General features: G+C 40.9%; 1 protein-coding gene across 4 annotated transcripts in view; it reads left to right on the forward strand.

Annotated features, from left to right (window-relative positions):
* RAP1B (RAP1B, member of RAS oncogene family) overlaps positions 1–22,047 on the forward strand; it is a 39,485-nt gene extending 17,438 nt beyond the window's left edge. For all 4 annotated transcript variants that reach the window (XM_070947122.1, XM_070947121.1, XM_070947120.1 and 1 more), the window contains 6 exons: positions 10,589–10,657; positions 11,096–11,152; positions 12,818–12,958; positions 15,149–15,292; positions 16,309–16,424; positions 20,739–22,047. In XM_070947122.1, the coding sequence (XP_070803223.1) occupies positions 10,589–10,657; positions 11,096–11,152; positions 12,818–12,958; positions 15,149–15,292; positions 16,309–16,395 (498 nt within the window). In that variant the 3' untranslated portion in view covers positions 16,396–16,424; positions 20,739–22,047. The remainder of the gene's footprint in view (positions 1–10,588; positions 10,658–11,095; positions 11,153–12,817; positions 12,959–15,148; positions 15,293–16,308; positions 16,425–20,738) is intronic.
* Positions 22,048–23,730: the final 1,683 nt, after the last annotated feature.

The following is a 23,730-nucleotide window of genomic DNA, read 5'->3' on the forward strand; positions in this document are numbered from 1 at the left end:
ATTGATTTCTAGAAAACATAACACAACAAAGCGAAGTGAAGATATGTGGGAATGACCTTGGCAGACAGGAGAAAGAGCTGGATAGCAGTCAGTTAAAAAGCAACATAGTCCAAAGAAGCCATGGGGGCATGGAAGATGTCTCAGAAGGGACCCTTTATAGTGTTTTGGACTGTAAAGACAGGGAGAAGAGATGTACGGTACTTTCAGACTTGCAATGTGGCCTTACAGTAAAGGTAAAGTTAATACTTGTGGGTGTGCTTCTTGTTTGGATTACCTTGCAACAAAATGATCTAAAATACTTTTATTCTTACATTTAGTGCTGAAAGAACTCAAGTATTGTCAGCAAGGGAGTATAGGAATTCTTAAGTTCCTTCCAAGCAAATGAAAAATTTGAAGGCTTCAGAAGCTTGCCACTTGTTTAGAACGCAAACAATTAAAAAATTTCCCCCCCCCAAACTTGATTTAGATCTTTGAGAACCCTAGAATGATACTATAAATAAATGGCTATCAGTACTTTAATCCTATGAGCATGCACATAGTAAGATCAAGTGAAAGGAGTGCTGGGGCCCTCTTTTGGTGCACATATTCTTTGTCAAACTCTGTATTGATTGGAAATGCCTACTTATCTTGCATTTTAAAAATCTAGTCATCTGAGCTACTGCAAGCATTTAGTAGTTACTTCCTAAAAATCAGATCTTTGGAAGAATTTAAACTGATCTAAAGGCAGAGTAAAGATTCCGTTTTGTTAGTGGTTAATGCATCAGGGAAGAAACTGGGAGGTCATGAGTTTTAGTACCATTTTAGGGATGAAGCCAATAGAGTGGCCTTGGACCAATCACACACACTCAATCCTAGGAAGTAGGTAGTGGCAAACCACTTAAAAATCTTGCCAAGAAAAGTACAGGACTATCCAGGCAGTCAATTGAAGTAAAAAAAAACCTTGGAGGTATGCACACAAAGAATGAAACTAGCATTTGATTCGGAGAACTTTTTAAAAATATCTTCTATAGAGTGAAAGAAAACTTAGTGTCAGAGGATGATGAAAGAACATAGAGTAATATTAACTTTGTAAATTTAAAGATTACTTTGTTTAAAAATCAAACAAACAACAGAAAGAACTTTGGCTGTTGATGATGGATTCTCTTAGGAGTATAAAGTCACCTGTTGCCTTGTTTAATTAGTTTGGAAGGTCACCTTAGATTGTAATGGGCTGATGAAGTCAGTGGAAATCTGGTAGTTTTTTATGTGTTGCAAAATGGGGCTTAATATTTCACAATGTACACTATCAGTGATCATGCCATTTGGTGTTGCAGAAAATAAAAATTGTCTTGCTTAGCAATGTAAATTTTGGGCTCAATAGTGGTTGAAGGAGAGGAGTGTATGCAGAAATTTAAAATGCCCTAGACTAAAGCAATGTGAGTTACATTGTCTATTAGAATGCAGCAAGGGATATACGAGCTGCAGTGGCACAGTGGTTAGTGTGCAGTACTGCAGGCTACTTCTGCTGATCATCGGCTGCCAGCAGTTTGGCAGATGGAATCTCACTAGGCTCAAGGTTGACTCAGCCTTCCATCCTTCTGAGGTTGGTAAAATGAGGACCCAGATTGTTGGTGGTAATATGCTGACTCTGTAAACCGCTTAGAGAGGGCTGTAAAGCACTACCCTGTTTCCCCTAAAATAAGACATCCCCTGATAATAAGCCCAATTGGGTTTTTGAGTGCATGCACTAAAATAAGCCCCCCCTGAAAATAAGCCCTCCCGAAAATATTTAAATGCATGTGCAGCTGGTCCCCACCATTTCCTCTGCTTTCCTCCATGCACCCCAAAATAATAAGACCTCCCCGAAAATAAGGCCAACTGCTTATTTCAGGGTTCAAAAAAATATAAGACAGGGTCTTATTTTCAGGGAAACACGGTATGAAGCAGTATATAAGTCTAAGTGCTATTGCCATTGCTATATACAGGTAGTCCTTCCTTAATGACACTAATTGGGACCAGAATTTCCATTGCTAAATTGTACTGTTGATAGGCAAAATATAACTGCACACTTAGTGATGGCAGCTTTGTTAGTCTTGCTTGTGGAACTACACCCACATTATTTTTAGGCAAGGACCTCACGCTTCTCCTGCCCTATGCAGAAGACCTGGTATGGCCAGCAACTTTCTCATGAAAGACCAAGCTGGGCTTGCTTCATCAGCACTGGGAAGAAGATGATAGTGAAAGTTAGTGGAAGGCAAGGTGGCAGAGGGTGGAGGTGGGCAGAGAGAACAAAAAGAGTAAAGATGGGAGGAGGTAGGTGGGTGGGAGAGTTGAAGCATATTCCTGCAATTGTAAATGAAGGCAGGTTACCAATGCCCAAATTTTGATCCCAAGACTGGGGGCACTGCAGTAGCCATAACTTTGAGGACTTGTCGTAAGTACCATTTGTTCAATGCTGTCATTACTTCAGTCAATGAATGGTCATTAAGAAACAAGTACCTATAAATTGGTTATAGAAGGTCTATATGTCCCCTTTAAAATGCCATGTTTGTGAGATGTAAAAAAGTCAGACCAAGTTAAATCACTTCATATTTTTTTCAACTTTTAATATAACATATAAGCGGTACAATTTAGTTAAAAAACAAATTGTAATCTTTTAGGGGGGAAATAACAAAAAACAATCAATGTGATTGTCTAAGAGTGCCCACCCATAAACTAATGATTTGTTGAAGTACCTTTTGATTTTCCTGTGCGCTGCTCCCACTATCCAGGAATGGGTTAATGCTTCAGCCTTTGGCAAACAACTGAGTGTAAAAAAGTACTAAAACAAAGGACTTCCCCTTTCCCCTCTGCCTAGCCACCCCGCCACTCCCATGATACCCCAGTCTTCACTCAGTTGTTTGGCAAACGCTGACGTGTTTCTCAGGAGCTCCTGGTTCTAAGGTATTTGTTCTCCTGCTTCCTTGTTTTTTTCTGTCTTTTTTTCTTTTTCCCTGCCTCAGGGACGCATAGGACTTTATTTTATTTTTGAATATTTCCTTTCCCGGGGTTTCTTTAAGTTCTCTGCCTTCCTTTTTATTGCCGCTTGCAGCGGCAGCGCTAATCAGCTGGGCGTCGGATTCGGAAAGCCGAGCCGCCCACACAGCACTTTGTTTTCGCTCCTAGCAGCCGGCGCCAATTTCAAAACTGCTCCAAGCCCCAGGAAGAAGCAGCAGCTGCTGCGTGGGGCGAAGAGGAGAGCGATCGGCCCGAATTCGTGCCGATCGCGCCGGAGAGCAGCGTGCAGCCGCGGTTCGCCCGGCTATCCCTGCCAGCCGCCGCTGCGCTACAGAAAACGATCTTTTCAAGCGGCGATTAGGCACAGCAGCTGGTTGGACCCTCGGGCCTCCAGCATAAGACCGTAGCCAACAAAAGGCACCCGGCCCGCACCATGTGGCGCCTGCCATCTTGTAGACCACGTGGGCCGCCATTTTGGGCCTAAATTTACTACCAAGGCTCAGCTGAGCCATCTCCCAAGTGGGGTGCCTTTTGTAATAAGGGTTAGCTGGTGAGACCTTCGGGCTCTCAGCTGCGCTTATCTCACCTTGCGGAGCGGATTGGGCAAGTCTCTGCAGAATCACACAAGAGGAGAGGGGCGGCCTTCCTCGCAACAGCCCACCATGTCTGACTCCCCTTTCTCATCAGACCCTGAGCTGGAATTGAGCCCACCTCGCAAGGGGGCTAAATCGTCCAAGAAGAGTACCAGGAAGCGGTCTGATGCGTCTGGCCACAGGTCCAAATCTGGGACGGGGCTGACTTTTCAAGAGAAAGATGCTCAAAGACGCCATCAGGCGCTAGAGAGGCAGTGCGCCAAGGCCCAAAAGGCGCTGGCGATGTCACCCACCAGGGGGCTAAGACCAGAAGGCGCTGCTCCGCCCATACCTAGGGGATCAGACTCAGCAATGGCCATCTGGACAGATTTAACACAGACCCTGGCGACCCCGATCCTGACAGAGAAGGGGCCCCAGGGGGACGGAACTCCCGCCCCGGCCCGGAATGAGGCGGCACCCTTCTCACCTACGGGTTCTTCACACAGCCCCGGGCGCAGGAGCACAGGCGGGCCCTCCACCACCATCACAATTAGACTTTCAAGCCATGTTCTCCACGGCTCTTTCATCTTTCTTGGCCGTCAGTTGCCAGCAGGCAGTACCACCACAGCCAGCACAAGTCCAGGGGTCTCATCAACAAGTCGGGAACAAGACAACTGCCCCCTTAGCACAAGAATCCTCCGAGGAGTCAGATCAAGCAGACGACGCCCCAGAAGACATCGAATTCTCAGAGGGCTAAACCCGGACACACCCGCCTTTACCAGACTATTCCGTCCAGCACTCTTTAGGTCGCTCCTTCACAAGGCACGACTCACGACTAACCTGGGTGTTCCGGGGGACGTAAACTCAGTCCCACCTTCCACAGCGGGGCCCCACGATGCCCTCTTCAAATCGTCCAAACAGGAAAAGGACAGCATCCCCTGTCCACAGCTGTTTTCCGATGTCATCCAAAACGCCTGGGGGCAACCAGCATCTCAAACTACACCGAGCAGTCTGGACAAGAAACTCTACTGCTCGGCTCCGGAACTGGAGGACCTTCTACTCCTCCCGACTGTGGACCAACCGGTCGCAGCGCTCTCATCTCCATCGCTAGTCTCCACAGAGGCTCTGGATGGGCTCAAAGCGGAGGAGAAGAAACGGAACAGGCCTTTCGTAAAACACACCAAGCAGTGGCCTGGGCGATCAGAACATCCACAGCTACGTCCTTTTTCAATAGAGCGGCCCTCATTTGGCTACGCCAGATGCAAGAGAGACTCCCTCCGGAGGACACCAGACTGCAGCAAGATATCAACAAGATCATTGCAGCCACCAAGTACGCCTCTGATGCCTCCTTAAACTCGGCAAAGTTCGCATCAAGGGCCCTAGCCTCCACTGTCACGACTAGGAGGCTGTTCTGGCTCCGCCCCTGGAAAGCGGACCTTAAGGCTAAATGGAAGCTGGCCGCAGCTCCCTACAAAGCACCGAATCTATTTGGAGCAGCCCTGGATCCAGTCCTAGTGGAGGACAAGGATAAGAGGAAGGTACTGCCATCGGCTTACCGCCGCCAAGAACGGAGGTACTCCCCATACCCAGTTCAAGAGCCCTTTCGGCCTGGCCCAGGGCCCAGGGGGTCCTTCTCACACCGCTCCAATTACATGGGAGGCGACAGATCACATGACAGGCATCAGTTCCGAGACCGGGGCAGGAACCAGCAATCCAGAAGACCCATCTGGGGGGCAGGCTCCAAACCCGCCAGAAGAGGGAAGTGACTCCAAGACCGAGGGGCCCATAGGGGGAAGACTGCGTCTCTTTCGCCAGCAATGGGCCCGGTCGACATCGGACTCGTGGGTAAGGCGCACCATCTCATTTGGACTATCAATAGAATTTGCAGGTCTGCCGCCTCAGCGCTTCGTGAGGTGCCCGGTCCCACAGTCCTCCGAACTACAGGCCCTAATGGCCCAGGAACTGATCCACCTTCGGGAGATCAGAGCCATGGAGACAGTACCACCAGCCCACCAGGGCTCCGGGTTCTATTCAAGCCTGTTCCTAGTCCCCAAGAACTCGGGGGGCTGGAGGGCCATTCTGAACCTAAAGAAGCTGAACCTATCTGTGCGTTATCACAGGTTCAAAATGCACTCGCTTCAATCGATTCTAGTGGGGGTGAGACGGGGGGACCTTCTCCAGTCAGTCGACCTTCGAGAGGCCTACCTCCACGTCCCCATTCACCCGGACCACAGACAGTTCCTGAGGTTCGAATACGGGGGCCAGCATCTTCAGTACTGAGCCATGCCCTTCGGTCTATCGTCAACACCCCGCACCTTCACCAAACTGGTGGTGGTGGTGGCAGCCAAGCTTCAAGCCATCCTGGTCCGAACCCTCTGCTACTTAGATGACATCTTGATACTCTCGTCGACTCATGACCAAGCAGTCAGGGACTTGCACCTAGTCCTCGATATGTTTCGAAACCACGGGTTTACAATCAACCTCGAGAAAAGTCACCTTCAACCTTCCTCTCGGATTCTCCACCTAGGCGCTGTAATAGACTCCTCCAAAGGGCAGGTCTTCCTATCCCCAGACAGGGTCCAGAGCCTTCAGCAACTGACCCTTCAGATTCTGTCAGGGAGGAAGTCCTCCCTTCTGCAACTATCATGCCTTCTGGGGAAAATGGTCTCCTGCTTCGGCATCGTGCCATGGGCACGCAAACACTCGAGGGCCCTCCAGTGGTTCCTACTCCCCTTCCAATGCTTGGGGAGGGTCAACTCGAAACGCAAAGTTCACCTCACCCCCAAGGTGCGCCTCTCCCTCAGATGGTGGACATCCACTTCACTCCTCAAGGGCTCAGAGTTCCTGGACCCAGACAGACTGGTCCTCACCACGGACGCAAGTCTTCGAGGGTGGGGAGCCCACCTATTCAACGGGGTGGCTCAGGGCCAGTGGTCCACAGGCGAACAACGCAACAGCATAAACCTGCTGGAACTCCAGGCGATCAGATTAGCCCTGCGTCACTTCCAGGCCACGGTTCAGGGCCGACACGTGCTGGTCCTGATGGACAACATCTCGGCCAAGGCGCACGTGAACAGAGAGGGAGGCACGAGGTCTCGCACCCTGATGCTGGAATCCGAGGTCCTATTCGAGTGGGCGGAAAAACATCTCTCGATCAAGGCAGACCACATTTCAGGGTCAGCCAACGCAAGAGCAGACTGGCTCAGTCGAACAACGATTGACCAGGCGGAATGACAACTCGGCTCTTCAGAAAGCTCGCCTCCAGGTTCGGGAGACCAGTGGTGGACCTGTTTGCGTCTCCAACCAACGCCCAGCTCCCTCGATTCGTATCACGCTACCCGACGCCACAAGCAGAAGACCACGACGCCCTTCACTGCAAGTGGCCAGCAGGCCTCCTGTATGCATTTCCACCAGTCCCTTTGATCCCTCGCCTGGTTCGGAAATTGCTGGCAGAGAAGGCTGATCTACTCCTGGTGGCCCCAAATTGGCCTCGAAGGCCGTGGTTCGCCGACCTGGTGGCCCTGTCGGTGGAGCAACCGTGGGTGATCCCGCCACACCAGGTGGCTCTGTGCCAGGGCGAGGTCAACCACCCAGAACTTCAGTGGCTCCAATTAGCCGTCTGGCACTTGAGCGGGTCATCCTGAAGAAGGACAACTTACCTGATAGCGTTGTCTGCACTATTCAGGCGGCCAGACGCCCGTCAACAACTCGTATCTATGAGGCATCCTGGAAGGCCTTCTGCAGCTGGAGTTCGGGGCACCATGTGGATCCCACCACGGCAACGATTCAAGGCATTTTACTGTTTCTACAAGCAGGGTTAGACAAGGGGCTGGCCCCAGTGACCCTAAGGCGTCAGACCGCAGCCTTATCGACGGTCATCTCTTGTGCTCCATACCAGACTCTATCACATCATCCACGTATCAGAGGGTTCCTTCACAGGGGAACGAACTTACGCCCACCGGCAGTGCACCGTTACCCGACTTGGGATCTATCTCTAGTCTTACAGGCCCTGACAGACTCTCCCTTCGAACCGCTAGACTCAGCCACCCTCAAGCACTTGACTCTCAAGGTGGTTTTCCTCCTAGCGATCACCTCAGCGAGGCGAGTCTCAGAATTAGCAGCGCTTTCCATGCGTAAAGACCTCTGCATTTTCAAAGCCTCCTCGGTGGTCCTCCGGCTGGACCCGACCTTCATCCCAAAACTGAACTCCTGGTTCCACCGAGCCCAGGAACTCATTCTGCCGGACTTCTACCCGTCACCAAAGGACCACAGGGAGAAACGCTGGCACACCCTTGATGTCCGGTGGGCAATTCAGACATACATACACAGAACGGCGGCCTTCCGTCGCACAGAAGCCCTCTTGGTCTCCTTCAACCCGGCGTCCATGGGCCAGAAGATCTCGGCCAGCAGATGGATCAGGGCCTGCATTGAACTAGCTTACGACTTGAACTCCAGGCCGCTACCGGGCAACATTCTCCCCCACTCAACTAGAAGCGCGGCTACGTCGGCAGCCTGGGCTACCCAGGCCTCTGTTGCTGATATCTGCAGAGCAGCGACCTGGTCCTCCGTGTCGCCTTTCATTCGGCACTACAAGATCGACGATTACGATTCAGCTGAGGCGGCGTTCGGTCGCCGGGTGCTCTAGCGGGTCGCGACTGGAGTGGACCCTGCGGGCAGTCAGCCCCCCGCCCAGGGGATTTAAGCTTGGGTATATCCCATTCCTGGATAGTGGGAGCAGCGCACAGGAAAATGGACGTTGTCTTACCTGAACGTCCCTTTTCTGGGCGCTGCGTACACTATCCAGTCCCGCCCACATATTTGGGCTTCCTGCCCGGTGGGAATTTTCCCGTTATACAGTTTGAACATGTTGAATCTGGTTTGTTAATAAAGTTATGGTTATTACTTCATCATGGTCTTGTCACTGGTTGTTTTTTGCCACACCTTCGCTCAGACTGGGGTATCATGGGAGTGGGGGTGTGGCTAGGCAGAGGGGAAAGGGGAAGTCCTTTGTTTTAGTACTTTTTTACACTCAGTTGTTTGCCAAAGGCTGAAGCATTAACCCATTCCTGGATAGTGTACGCAGCGCCCAGAAAAGGGACGTTCAGGTAAGACAACGTCCATTCTATGAGAGCATTCAGTTTTTTGGAGTAGGAGCCTATCAGCGTAGCACATTTTGCCTTGGGAATCTTTTCCTTGCAAAAGCACTCTAAATCTGTCAAGGGCATTTCCTGTGCACAGCTCTCTTCAGGTCACCCCACAGATTTTCAATTGGATTTGGGTCCAGTCTCTGGCTGGACCATTCCAAAACATTGATCTTCTGATGAAACCATTTTTTTGTTGATTTGGAGGTATGCTTTTGGTCATTGTGTTGAAATGTGAAATTCCTCTTCAGCATTTTAGCAGAGGTCTGAAGGTTTTGTGTCAAAATTCACTAATATTTGACACTGTTCATAATTCCCTTCACCTTGACTAAAGCCTCAGTTCCAGCTGAAGAAAAGCAGACTCAAAGCATAATCCTGCCACTACCATACTTCCCTGTGGTATACCTTTGGTGATGTGTAGTCTTGTTTTTGCAGCAAACATATTTTTTGCAATTAATGACCAAAAAGTTCAACCTTGGTCTCATCAAACCATAACACGCTTTCCCACATTGTTTTGTCAGAATTGATGTAGGTTTTGTAAAATGCTTGGATGTTTTTCTTTGTAAGAAAAGGCTTCCATCTTGCCACTCTATCCCACAGCCCAGACACATGAAGAATACAGGAGATTGTTGTCCCATGTAGTATATAACCAGAAATTCCTGCAACTACTTTAATGTTGACGTAGGCCTCTTGGCAACCTCTGAGACCAGTTTTCTTCTAGTTTTTAGAGGTACATCTAGTTCTTGATAATGTCACTGTTGTGCCATATTTTCTCCACTTCTTAATGACTGTCTTCATTGTGTTCCATGATATATCCAATGCCCTGGAAAATTTTTGTACCCTTCTCCTGACTGATATCTTCCAATAATGAGATCCCTTTGATGTTTCTTTGCAGACCATGGCTTTTGCTATAAATGTCACTACAATAGCTGGACTTTATATGGGCTTGATCACAGTTACTTTAATTGATGGCAAATGTGTACTGAGTACTATTTAACATCAGTTTGAATGTGATTGGTTAATTCTGAACACAGCACATTCTTATACGAGGGTGTGGACAATTATGCAACCATGTTATTATATGTTTTTGATTCTTATTTTAACCCCTAAAAGAATTCAGTTTATTTTTCAATTGAATTGTACAGCTTAAAAGTGACATTAAAGGTGGAAAAAATTCTGAAGTGATTTATCTTGGTCTGATTTTTTTACATCTCAAAAACCTGGCATTTTTACAGGGGCATATAGATCTTCTATAACCACTGTATAAGTACTTCTTGTTTAATTACCATTCATTGACTGAAGTTATGACAGCTTTGAATAAATGGTGGCTTTAACAGGAGGTCCACCATATGTAAAATGGTGGAACATTTGTAAAACTGAATGTACAAACAACTGCAACACTGGAAATTCACTGACTTAGAAGTGTGTGCGGTAAAAGCATAAATGACATAACTGAAATTCTGAATTTTCTTTTCACCTACTTAAATATTAACATTTGCTTAGATTTTCTTCCTTTTTTACAATGCTTGAATAAAGAATATGGCTTCAGGTTCAGTATCTTTATGAATATGTTAATTTTATAATTTGTAGGTATGTGTAATTTGTAGGTATGTGAATTTTGGTATTCCCTGAATTTTAAATAGAAATATGATTATAATAAAGGTGATTTTAGCAGGACAAATTATTTAAAGATGAGGAGTCCTTTGAAGCATTGCTTATAATTCAGTATGAGTATAAATTAGTGACCCAATGTTCTAAGTCAACTGCTTAAAACAAATGACAGTAACTTATGGCTTTATTTGTCCTGAAATGTTTATGAACTTTCCAGTCTTTGAAGTATTGTTTAAGAAATTTCAAACAAACTCTGTGTATCTGTGTACACACTGCCTTTTATTGTAGACTGTACAGTTCGTTCAAGGAATATTTGTTGAAAAATATGATCCAACGATAGAAGATTCCTACAGAAAGGTATGTGCGTTTTTTTAAATTATAAATTTACTTACTATTAAGAAAAATAGTCTTAGTACTTAAATAGTCTTAGTACTTAAAAGAAGTAAGCATGATGGAGTAATAAAGAGGCATGTGGAGTTCAAAGGCTTTTGATCGAAAGAATTGGGTGTAAAAAAATGGGAGTTCAAGAAAAACTAGAAAATTGCTATTAGAAATTCATAATGCTGGACAAAGTATAAGAAAAGAAAAGAATAAGACAATCTGCAACAAGACGAATGGACTTGATTACAGTAGCAGTAATTTTGCTGTCATATTACATAAACCTTTACATGTTAACAATTTGCCAACTTCTTTGAACATGCCAAGAGCAAACCTCCATGCATTGTGGATATATTTAATAAGGCATCAAGCAACTATTTATGCTTCAGTAAAAATTTACTTCTGTTCTTTTGACAGCAAGTTGAAGTAGACGCACAACAATGTATGCTTGAAATCCTAGACACAGCGGGAACGGTATGTAAAATGATGCTACTGTACAACTTTATGAAATAAAATGGGAGACTTTCATAATAAGATTTTGCCACTTTTTCTGATTTCAGATAGCATGTAACTTAAGAAAACACAAATTATTATTATCCGTTATTTAGTTAGAAGCATACAAACAATACAAGCATTGTATGCTACATACAAGCATTCCTGTAAAATAAGACTAATTTCAAGAGGAAAGAGAAAATGTGAGGTGTAAAGTATAGCAAATTATATTTTCAGTTTAGAAAGGTGATTGGATTGACATTTAAAATTTCAGTTGCACTAGTATTTTGATATTTGATACCCATTTAAAAAGAGTTCAGATATTACATAGAATGTTAGCATTTGACTACTATCCTTTGCATCAGTCACGTTTCCCAGACTGGTCCAAGGAATTGGAGAAATCCTTGGTACACTGGCAACAGCTTAATATATTATTTCTGTATTCCTGGGTACATATAAGTGTTATCTATGTAAAGTACAGCAATGATGTTAAATTTGGTATTGTTTCTACCTAGTTAGGCAACTAGAGTTCTTAAGAAATAATTATCTTTGAAGAAAAAGCATTCAAAAGTTGAATGATTTGAAAGAAATGCCATGTGCAGTTTGAACAAGGGGCAGGTGCAGCCTCAGGAAGAAGGCCAGGTGCAGCCAGCAGGTGACTCATGAAAAGCCAGGCCGATCACACATCAGCAGCAGCGGGAGGAAGAAGAGACAGTGAAGGTCATCTAGGATAACTACAGTGCCAGACTGGGGCTTCCTGAGGCAATTGCAGCTTTGTACTGTGCTGCTAGGGTTTCCTGGGATGGCTGCGTTTCATGCTAAGGACCTGGGCTGGGACTTTCTAGGGCAGCTGCAACTTTGCCCCACACTCCTGGGTGACTATGCTTCATCCTGCAGGGCTGGGCTTCCTAAGGTGACTGCAGGTTTGCACCAGGCTCCCGGAGCAACTGCCTTTCATGCTGCAGGCCTAGGGCTTCCTGGAATGACTATTTACGTTGCAGTCAGTGGTGAAATGCAAAAAATTTTTTGCTATTGATTCTGTGGGTGTGGCTTGATGGGTGTGGCTTGGTGGTGGGGTCATGTGACTGGGTGGGCGTGGCCAGCCCTTTTTTTTTTAAAATAAAACATTGTTTACTACCTATTCGCCCGAACCGGTAGTAAAAAAATACTTTAAAAAAGTTTTTTAAAAAAGGTTCCGACAATCACAGCTGTGCCACACGATCGTCTGAACCTTTTTTTTTTACTTTTTTAAAGCATTTTTTTACTACCTATTTGCCCAAACTGGTTGTAAAAAAATGCTTTAAAACAGTTAAAAAAAAAAAAAAGGTTCCGACGATCGCACGGCACAGCTGTGAACGTTGGAACCTTTTTTTAAACTTTTTAAAGCATTTTTAAACTACCGGTTCGCCCAAACCAGTAGTTTGTGCAGTGGTTGTAAGTGTGAAAAATGGTCATAAGTTACCTTTTCAGTTGTTGTAACTTTGAACAGTCACTAAATGAATTTAGACAAGGGTTACCTATAAAAAGTATATGAACAATAGTTGCTTATGTTTGTAATATTGATATAAAAGGAAAATACTTATAACAAGTCAGTTTGACTTTCCAAACAGGCCAGTTTTGAATTCTCCATTTCTCTTTGTATTACAGGAACAATTTACAGCAATGAGAGACCTCTACATGAAAAATGGTCAAGGATTTGCTTTAGTTTATTCCATCACAGCACAATCCACATTTAATGATTTGCAGGATCTACGAGAACAAATTCTTCGAGTCAAAGACACTGATGATGTAAGTAACTTATTTTTTTTCCTTTTGCATGAAGATGGATGTAAAGAATGTATTAAGTAGTTCCCTTTTTTCCCTGCTACCTGTCACCTTGCTGATTTCTCCCATTGGTGGACTGATTGTTTCCTTGACTTTTTTCTTGTTTTATATATGTGGAAAGAAACTTTTAAAACTATCTTTGGCATTTGTTGCAAGTCTTAGTTCATTCTGAATCTTATTTTTTTTTTCTGACTTTATTCTTGCAGATTCAGGCTATTAGCTGGTATTCTATTTTATTTAATGTCTTATCTATTATTTATAAGACATCTTATAGCAGTCTTATTCAGTAATCTTAGTTGGCTCATAACACGATCAATAAAACATTGTGCCATTATAACTGATAACCCATACTCCCTACTCACTGGCTCATCCTCATCTAACCTAATTCTTGGGGAAGAACAAGGTCTTCAAGGCATTCAAGAAAATTAAAAGTGTAGTGCTCCCTCCAGTTCTTGAATGGGAGGCTGTTTGAAAGTAGGGACAGCTATAGGAACACCTTAGAGATCCCACCAAATAACAGCATATCAGGGAAGAGACCTGAGCATTCTCACCCTATCTAACGTGTTGGAGTGGGCATCCTCAGGGAGAGGCAGTGATTTTGTGCCATGTGATGCTTTAAATATGCACCTTGAATTGTACTCAGAAAGCAACTAAAAGTCAGGACAGCTTGCACAGCAATGGTGTAACCTAGATAAACAGTGGGACACTCAGAACTGCTCACTGCTACCTGTTTTAGTTTGCAGGTAGTCTTCAATCTTGTGTCAGCAGATTACCAAAAATTATATGCTGGGTTATTAAAACCTTCTCCATATTAACAATTAACATTCTTTGCAGAAAGATATTACAATGTTTTAAAATTACATTGCATCAGAAATTTCAAATGAATTTTAAAATGACTAAAATAGCCTAGAATATACATAAAAATGGAATAATTGTAGCAAATTGCATTTTTCTGTAACACTATTCATTGAACAAATGCATCTATTTATCTGGAACATTAATTACCATAAGAACAGAAAACAAAATCTAAAACTTGAAAACTACAGTGGAAAGTTCTGTAATATATTTGACTTGTAATTTGGTGAAGTACGCATGCATAAATACATATCCATATGCAAAGCACAGAAAGTGAATAAGAAATAGCAAGAAATTAAAAGCAAATAAAAAAGGGAAATATTGTATTTATACCTAATTCAAATATTTAACTACAATTTTTTATCTTTGCTTCCAGCACGAGCATTTATCACTTCATAATTTTTCTTTTGTTCTTTATAATTCTAATCTATTTTGAGAATCTCATCCACTCCATCAATATTTCTTGTATTTCTTTCCTTGCAACCCTTCATAATCATCCTGGGTTGTGCAAGTAGTTCCAAAATCCTGCATGTATGCTTTTTTCTGCATCTCTGATTACATGCACAAAATGGTTGCTGAGTAAATTTAGGTTTACATAAACTAACTTGCATAACGTATGTTTGTTTGTTTTGAGATTCAGTTGTTATCCATTCTGTCTGAATAGACCAACTCAGCCTCCTCCTTTTGTACTAGTTGCTCACTTATGTGTTCAGGCCCCATCCAGCTTCATTCATTCTTGACTCTTGTTTATATCCTCCTTTCAACCCATGATTTCCCACCATTTTTAAATAAGAAATTATTCCAAATTTCTCATGATTTGGATAATCAAACTTTAAATTCTTTCCCCGTTAAGATCGAAATATGTCAAAATGCCTTAAATTCCTTGAAATGTCAAAAGATTCCTATTGCAGTAAAAGCACAAATTTGCCAGGAGGTATTAAATAATAACAATCAAATTTAGGTCACAATAGGATATATTCACTCATAATCTTTCCATTGCTACAGTTAATAAATATGTCCAATGACATACATTAAAATCAAGAAAATTGAAAACACAATTTTCTTATGAAAACTTTTCAACTTCATTGAAAGAAAAATAAGAGATAACTTTAATTGTCATTACTGTGAGCATCACTGTAACAGTTCAAGAACCTAACATCATCTATAATCTTTACCGTTTAATTCTCAAATAGTTTATTTTTAAAATGTATTTAATTGCTTTATAATGCCCATTTCTAATAGCCATTCAGTAAATCATGTATCATTTTAATGCATATACATTGTTTTTTACCATTTTAGGTTCCAATGATTCTGGTTGGCAATAAGTGCGACTTGGAAGATGAACGAGTTGTGGGAAAGGAACAAGGACAAAATTTAGCAAGGCAGTGGAATAATTGTGCATTTTTAGAATCTTCTGCAAAATCAAAGATAAATGTTAATGAGGTAAAGAGAATAAAGTATAATATTTTTATTTGTCCAAGGCCCATCTCTTCATTATTAACAGTATTTGTGAGTGTTAATGGCCATATATTCCTTTCTAATTTAAAATGTAAGATTTTTTTCTTTCAAAATGATGGCTAATTCAGTGAGCTTTGTTAATCATTAAATTTAGTAATACTTACAATAAGTGAAGACTGGGAATTTGGTTAAACAGCACAATGAAGTAGATATTTAATACTGTGCTTTTAGTCCATGCCCTTTTTAGAAGTTTAAAATAAAGACTTGTGTTTATGAATGAATGAGAGAGAAATCACTTTTGCCTAGTCTGTTTTAGCTGGAATGAATATTTGAAAAGAATACAATTGATGACTAAATATCTTGAAAATAAATTTCTCAAATAAGTATTATCGTAATACAGTGCTATATAATTTTATAGTAGGTTTATTCCTTTGTGCAGCACATGGGATTTCATAGTTGTGCAAGTGGTGCATTGCAGTGTATTTTCATAGTAAATAAGGAGAATAAATGAGGAAGACAGTATGTCCCTATTTCACTATAACAGAAATTTTAAAATATTACATAAGTAAAATGGGACTGCTGCTAAGGCTAATCAGGATTCAGTTTAATGCATTACAACAGCGTTCCCCAACCTTTCATGGTTGGTAGCCCGGTATGGGGGCGGGAAGGGGGGAGAGGTGATGGTTATGTGTGAGAGGCAGGCACGCGTGCACATACAGTTTTATTTGTGTGAGCAGTGGGCACACACACTACTCGGGTGAGTGAGGCTGTGAACACCAGCACCCACCGCCCGCACAAGTGGGGCTGTAAGTGCCGGTTCCTGCTATTTGCATGAGTCAGGCTGTTTGCGCGCACACCAACCTACCACTAACATGGCCTGGTTGTGAATAGGCCATAGCCCAGTAGAGAACCGTGGCCCACAGATTGGGGACCCCTGCATTACAAGATATGTATAGCAGGATTTAACTTCTATATTAAATGAAATGAATTCTTCTTTACAGATCTTTTATGACCTTGTGCGACAAATTAACAGAAAAACTCCTGTGCCTGGAAAAGCACGCAAAAAGTCATCATGTCAGTTACTTTAATACATGTATGTACTGTAGCACTGAGCCAGGTAAGATTGCAAGTGGAGCATAGCCTACTATAAAAGTTACTTCTAGTGGTAAATTATAAAATAGTCTATTGATTTCTTTAAGTGCTTCTTTTTTTTTTTTTTTTTTTTTTTTGATTTATATGCCGCCCTTCTCCGGAGACTCAGGGCAGCTTACAATGCGTTAAGCAATAGCCTTCATACTTTTGTAAATTTATACAAAGTCAGCTTATTGCCCCCACAAACTGGGTCCTCAATTTACCTACCTTAGAAAGGATGGAAGGCTGAGTCAACCTTGAGCGTGGCGAGATTCGATCTTACTTTAATTGCAGATAGCTGGTGTTAATCACAATGCTATCAGTCTGCTGAGCCACCAGGCCCTTCTTGAAGTATTTGTGATCATTTAAATAATATGAATCCCTTACATATAATGGAAATTGTACACTGTTTATAGAAGATCTTGGATCCAAATGTCCCGCCATTCAAATGCAAAAGAAAAGCTTTAATTAATATAATGTCCTTCATGCAACAGAAACTTGGTAGAGCTCCATGCTGTTCCATTAGGTCCTTGGAGCAGTTTTTCAATAATAGAGAATTATGCTTTGATATGTGGGCTATAAAAGTCTTATTACATTCCAATAACTGTCTAAAAAGAGAACTGAAATAATAATAATAACCTGGTTAGTTGCTGCAAGAAGATTGCACAGACTTATTACAAACAACAGCATAACGAGCTATAATTGCACTCAACAATGAACTAAAGGGCCACCATCAGTGAGCTGTTGAACAGCATTACTTGGTCTGCTGTGTGGATGCTTGGGTGGTTTAGGGGTGGGGAATTTTTGGTGGGTGGGGATGTGCATGGAGATTGTTATGTGTGTTGGGCTTGGTCTCTGGGTGTTATGTGAATTTCGTTGTATGGGTATACTGTGTATATACGTACAATGACAATAAATAAAATTTATAACAAAGTAGCAATTATAGGGCATTTGAAGATCTGTAAGAAATACCATTTGCTTGCAAGCAAGAACTGGTACGAAATAAAATACAAACAGTCAGAGAAGATGAAGCTAAAGTGCTCTGGGACTTTAGAATTCAAATCGACAGGCAACTGCCACATAATACCCCCGACTTAACAATTGTTGATAAGAAGGACAAATACCGCATTTTTCAGAGTATAAGACACACCGGAGTATATGATGCAGCTTAGTTTTTGGGGAGGAAAATAGGAAAAAAAAAATCTGCCTACCAGGTATTCATCTGGCTAGTCTGGTCAGCTTCAGCTTCACATTAGTTTGCTGGTTTTGAGCGCGCACACTTTTTATCCCCTGCTTGGGGATAAAAAACAGCTTCTAAAGCACAGCTGATCTTTGGAGAGAGAAGAAATGAGAAAAGCAGGTGAAGTTCAGAAGATCGCGTCACTCGCTAGCGCCTCGTTAGGGCTGAAAAACAGCTAAAGCACAGCTGAGAAGAAGCAGCAATGAGAAAAGCAGGCAAAATACTTGCTTCACTTGCTAGCGCATCGTTAGGGCTGAAAAAAAGCTTCGAAAAAGCTACATTCGGAGTATAAGACACCCCCAAATTTTCAGCCTCTTTGGGGGGGGAGTGCATCTTATACTCTGAAAAATATGATAAATCTGGATAGAGGTCATGGCAGTACCTGGAGACAGCAGAATAAAGAGAAAGAACTGGAGAAGTTAATACAAAAACCAGAAATAGAACAACTATGGCAAAAGAAAGCAAAGGTAGTACCTGTAATAATAGGCAACTTCATTGCAATTCCAAAGCAGCTGGAACATCACTTCAATACCACCGGCATTGACAAATTCACCATCAGTCAAGGGAGCTTTACTCGGAACAGCTTACATTGCAATGGTACCTCTAACTTCATCGGACATGAACCTCTGCCTATCTCATGTCCTTAGGAAGGATTTGATAGGTGGATGAAAATGCCAAATCCAATATGAACATTTGGCTACCTGCACAAACCATGTAAACTAATACGTAGAATTAGCAAGATGGCACATCTTGTTTTCTAGTATCTAATAATCAAGAACAGTGAAAAATAAAATCTGTTTTGGAATGCATTCGCAGAATCACCATATCTATAACCATAAATGTTTAAATACCAGTACAGATATTGTCTATCAGTATAAATAAATATTTAAGTAAATTAAAAACAAAAAAAATATAGGAATCACTTTTGAGTAGAATCTCACATTGTGTGGTATTCAGAAGGCCATGTTTGAAAAATGGTAGGTCCTGGTAAGAACAAGGAGGGTAACTTTTTGTATGCCAATTTCTTTCATCAGCCAAATTGATTGTATTTGTATACATGTATACTTTAAAATATAAAATATATTAAATATATATTTTTGTTTTAAAAAATTCCAGCACTAAGTGAGCTAAGCACACTTCAGTAGATTAAGTTATATGAACCCTCAGAACCTGTCCTATTTCCTTATGTTGGCAAGCTAGCACAAAAGAAGTGTATTGAGCTACAAGATTTTAAAGATATTCTTGTCTTGTCATTCATTTCAGTATTCTCTAAATCAGGTTATTGTTCCATATTCCAAATGCTGGACCATTGAAAACTTGTGGGTACTACTAGTTTTCCCCAGTGAATAAAGGCACCTCCAAAATAAGGATAATCTCATAATCATAAAAGGTTTTGGCTCACAGATTAGCCTTCTAGAAACACTCTGGTTTGGAAACAGGCCTGTTATAAACTCAGAATCTTCAGAATGTCCCATTTTAGTGCTGGAATAATCCATTAAGGAACACTCCACCAAAGTTATATCAAACCTCAAGTAATACTTATAAACTGTGGGTTTCTATACTGTGGGACCAAGCTGATTTTTTTTCATAATTAAATTAGTTTAAAACATTCATTTCTAATTAATTCATTTTTATTGATCAGTTCATTTTTATTGCTCATAATGAATAAAGTACATCCTAAGAATTACTTAATTTTCAAAATGTGCTACCTGTTTTGAATGCTTCAAAGTATACTAAAGCTTGGTGAAAATACAGTACTAAAAAGTATAATTTGAAGTGAATCTCACATTGATGTTATTTCCATTTTACACACCTCTAATGGTAAAACCACTTGGATTTAAATACTTTGGGAATTTTCCTGGGCCTGTTTCTTTAATTTCATCCTTTTTTAAAAAAATCCATCTATTTGATGTTCAATGAACTATAAGCATTTTCACTAAAATAATTTGCTTACCTTTGTGAGGACTTATATGAGAGAGATACCATTTTGAAATTAGGCTTCAGTAAGATGAGCAGAGACTAATGCTCAGAAAATGAGATTAGTTTCTTATTACTAAAAAATTTAGCAGCTGTAAAAGAATTAAAACACTTAACTGGGTAATATCTAGTATCATACTAGTGGACTTCACTGGAACAGAAGTACTGTACTTTCTCTCCTGTCTTTCTGCCCTCCCCCCCCAAACAAACTCTCTAGAACAGATATTAATAATGTAAGATGTGTTGTAATGTGGAGAAGAATCCCCCTTCCTGCCTCATTTGACAAATTATTTTTGTTGATTGAAGTAGAGCAGCATTTTATTTTAAATCATAGTTTACCTAGCAGTTAAATATTTAAAATCAGCTCACAATTCCTAGGTTTTATAATTATCTCCTGAAGTTTTCAAAGTTGAATAAATATTATTGTACCATGCTTGCTACATTATCTTGAAATAATAACTTCTAATTTAATCAGCAGTTGTTTGCTCTTATAGTTACAGCACAACCCAAAACAATGTTCTCATTTGGTGTTCAGTTCTTTATCTGGGCCTATTAAACTTGGAAGTGCTTACATTCTATGCACTTTTATTCTTCTATTAGTTAAATAAACTTCATACTATCTTCCTGTTCATTTGCTTAGGTTGGTATTTGTAGTGTTTGAACTTTTATCTGTTGGTGTCCACCAGCCAATAGAAGAATGGAATCCTCATTTCCTGAATATATAGATATATGTTAAAAGATTTGGGGGTCTAAAAAAGAGGGGGGTAGGGGACAGAGAATCCTATAGAGGGTGAATGCGATATTAGATGTAGTCCTTCAGTTTGACTTGGTAAAATATCCATCTGCTTAATTTAAATAAAAAGGATAATGTAAATAAAAAGAATTTTAAGTGCACTTTTTCATAAAATCTGTTGCCTGCAAGGAGCTCCTGCAAGTTCATGATTATTGTGGATCACATGCTTGAGTGATTGAATTGGGTTTAATTGAAGATAAAACTAATGCTTTTGAAAATTTAAGAGCAGGAGTTCTCTTTAACTATTTAGGTAAATATAGCAGCTAATTCTCTGTTTGCCTTTGCCGCAGGTCTGAAGAACTGTTGCCGACTACAACAGTGCCAGCATTCCAACTTTATTAAAACTACCAACATCTTAAATGGACTTTCCTGTGGTGGTACCCTTATAAAATGGATGACAGCTACATCAGTTTGCACATTCTAATCACTTTCCAGTGTCACAAGAGATTTTTACGTATACATAATCTAAGTGTATGCAACTGGTAAAACCAGAGCCTACATCCAGTATTACCAGTGAGAGACATTGTTCATCTACCAATGTTGTACATGTATGAAACCTGTACTGTATACTGCAACAAACCCCATACTTCCTATTGGAGAGTACAATAATGTAAATCATAAAAGCACCACTATTTTAGCATAATAAAAGAAAGTCCAAAGAGCTCCTATATAGACTACTCCAGATAACTTTGCTTCATTGGTATTTGTAGCTTATTGTAACTTTTTTAAAAAAAATACAGGATCATCATTGTATTGTACAAAAGCGCTTTGATTAACACAACAGCTATATAGTTTTTTAATTTTAGGATAAAAAAAAACCTGTGGAGACAGTGAACTAGTGTCTTTAAAATGAGTCCTTTCAGTATAATGTCTGTCTAAAGACATTGCCTTTAATATCTGTTGGGAAGGAAATGTCCAGATTTTTCAACCTTTTATCGTATGTTTCCTTTTCCTTGTTTACATAGGGAACAATGTTTATAGTTGTGTGTACAGTGGGGGTCTACAACAAGAAGTGTATATTTTAAAACAATTTTTTAATGATTTAACAATTTTTTGTAAATCATTTTTGGGCTTCTGCAGCTGTAGATTCTCACTGTGAATTCCCTTGCTTGCTCATGCATAAGTGTATTTGCAATACCAAATATACAGGTTTAGTACTTTTGCCTGTTAGTGATTGTTTTACATGTGTAACGTTTTGGTTGAGATGTTAAATGGTGGACGAGTACTGTGGATGTGAATGTGGGAAGTAATTTTAATCATGTGTAATTGGTCCCAAGGCCTAAGTTGCAGTAATTACCTTTTTGCAGATTTATTTAACAATGCCTTGTTGCTTTGTATGCATTGTTTGGGTGTAAAGATTGCGTGTAAAATCCAACAGGGAGCCACAGTATTTAAATTGACAACCTAATGTTACAACTGCTTTGAGGTGGCCAAATGTAAACTAAAAGCCTTAATTAAAAGTGGTGCAATTTTGTATGACTTAGCATCAGTAGTTCAATAAATTTGGATTGCCATGCAAGGGCTTGCATTACAACTACCTGTTCTGTAACAGATTGTTTTGTGTAATGTTTTAATCTCATTAATGAAATGTTAACTTGATCCAAAGAGCAGAATTTGTTCTATAAAAAGCCTAAGTCACATTTATACATCTCCAACCTCTTTTACCATTGACCCAATTGGTAGCCCGCAACTAGTATCTCAGCTCCATAAGCACAAGCCAGTATAGCCAGTGGTGAAACGTTGTAGGAACAGTAGTGTAAATATTTGAAGGATCTCCCATTGCCTATATATCTAGGATGATCATGGCTTTATATTACTAAAGGTATCTCTGATTTATTTCAATAGAAATTCTGTAGTTTGATCTGTATCCACTGAGAAATGTGAATATTCCATGGCTGGTGCACTGAAGAAATCAACATAATAGATTGATTTTCTCTCTTGCCCCAGAAAGGAGAGAATGCATAACTAGAGCTTTATCATATTTGGCTCCTCATTCCTTCCGGTCATTTCCCTTCTTTCATTCTAGATAACTTTCTGTTTCTCTTAACTGTTTCTTTTGTGCCTTATCTAACTGCTTTGTTTTCTTGGACTATCCTTAGCTCTCAGGCTTTTTTGAATCTAATGGATTAAGAAGGTAGCACATCTGTGAGTGTAAGACATTCATGTTTATCAGAATTCTGATTATCTGCTTCTGTATCCACCCACTTTTTTCCATGGGAAACATCACATTTCTATATATGGTTTTCTACAGAATTGCAAGAAAAATTACCTTTTTTTGACTCATGCATGCATATATTTAGATGCAGTACTAGAAATCTATACAGTACAAAAACACTTAGAAATTTGAAAAAACTTTAATTGCTAACCTGTAGAGACAAGATTTAATCTAGCTCTATAGAAGTGAACAACTTTCATAATTTTGGCACAAATCCCAGGTGCGTTGATTTCTTGCTCAGGACCTGGGTGAGAGTTAGTACAGTGGTTAAGACATCAGGCTAGAAAGAACTCAAGAGATACTGAGTTCTAGTCCTACCTTAGTCACAAAGCCAACTAGGTGACTGGACTAGTCACTTTCTCTGAGCCCTAGGAAAGAGGCAGTGGCAAACCTGAAAAATCTTGACAAGAAAACTGCAGGAACTTGTCAAGGCAAACTGCAAGAATCTGATACAATTGGGGGGGGGGGGGGAAAGGTAAGGTATAGACCATGGTTCATCAGTTCCCTGATAAATTGACTTTTCCATGTTTATAGATGACAACTCAAAACACTACGGTACTTTCAAATCAAAAAGTTACTATGATGAGAAAGCAGGTTTCCGTTCAAGCACTGTAGAGAATAATTGTTATCAATAATGCTATGTTCACTGTCAGAATCACTTAACCCGACACTGGGGCTTTACATAATACACTTGGGAACTTCTGAATGAATGTGATACCAAAAATATCCATCAAGCAAATCAAAGCAGGACATGATCATGGACAATTCATTCTTCCAGGACAAAATATAATATATCCTTTAAAACAATACATTTGGAGGGAATCAAATGTGAAGTTTGGTTCCTTGAGAGTCACCTAGACCTGAGAACATGAAATTTCAAACTTTATTTCCAAAACCTAAAACAAATTGCCACAACAAAATACATTTTTAAGAGTCCAAAACGAGATTGTTGTATTACTTCTTGGCCAAGGGGGAAGGGTTTTATGCTTTTCTCCCAATTCCTTTCCTGTCACCAATCTTCAAAGACAGAAACAGTAGATGAACACGCACTAGTTCCTTATCAGGGT

Source organism: Pituophis catenifer, unplaced genomic scaffold (assembly GCF_029215685.1).
Source record: "Pituophis catenifer annectens isolate HBS135680 unplaced genomic scaffold, rPitCat1.0.hap2 SCAF_7, whole genome shotgun sequence".
Classification (NCBI taxonomy): Eukaryota; Metazoa; Chordata; class Lepidosauria; order Squamata; family Colubridae; genus Pituophis; species Pituophis catenifer.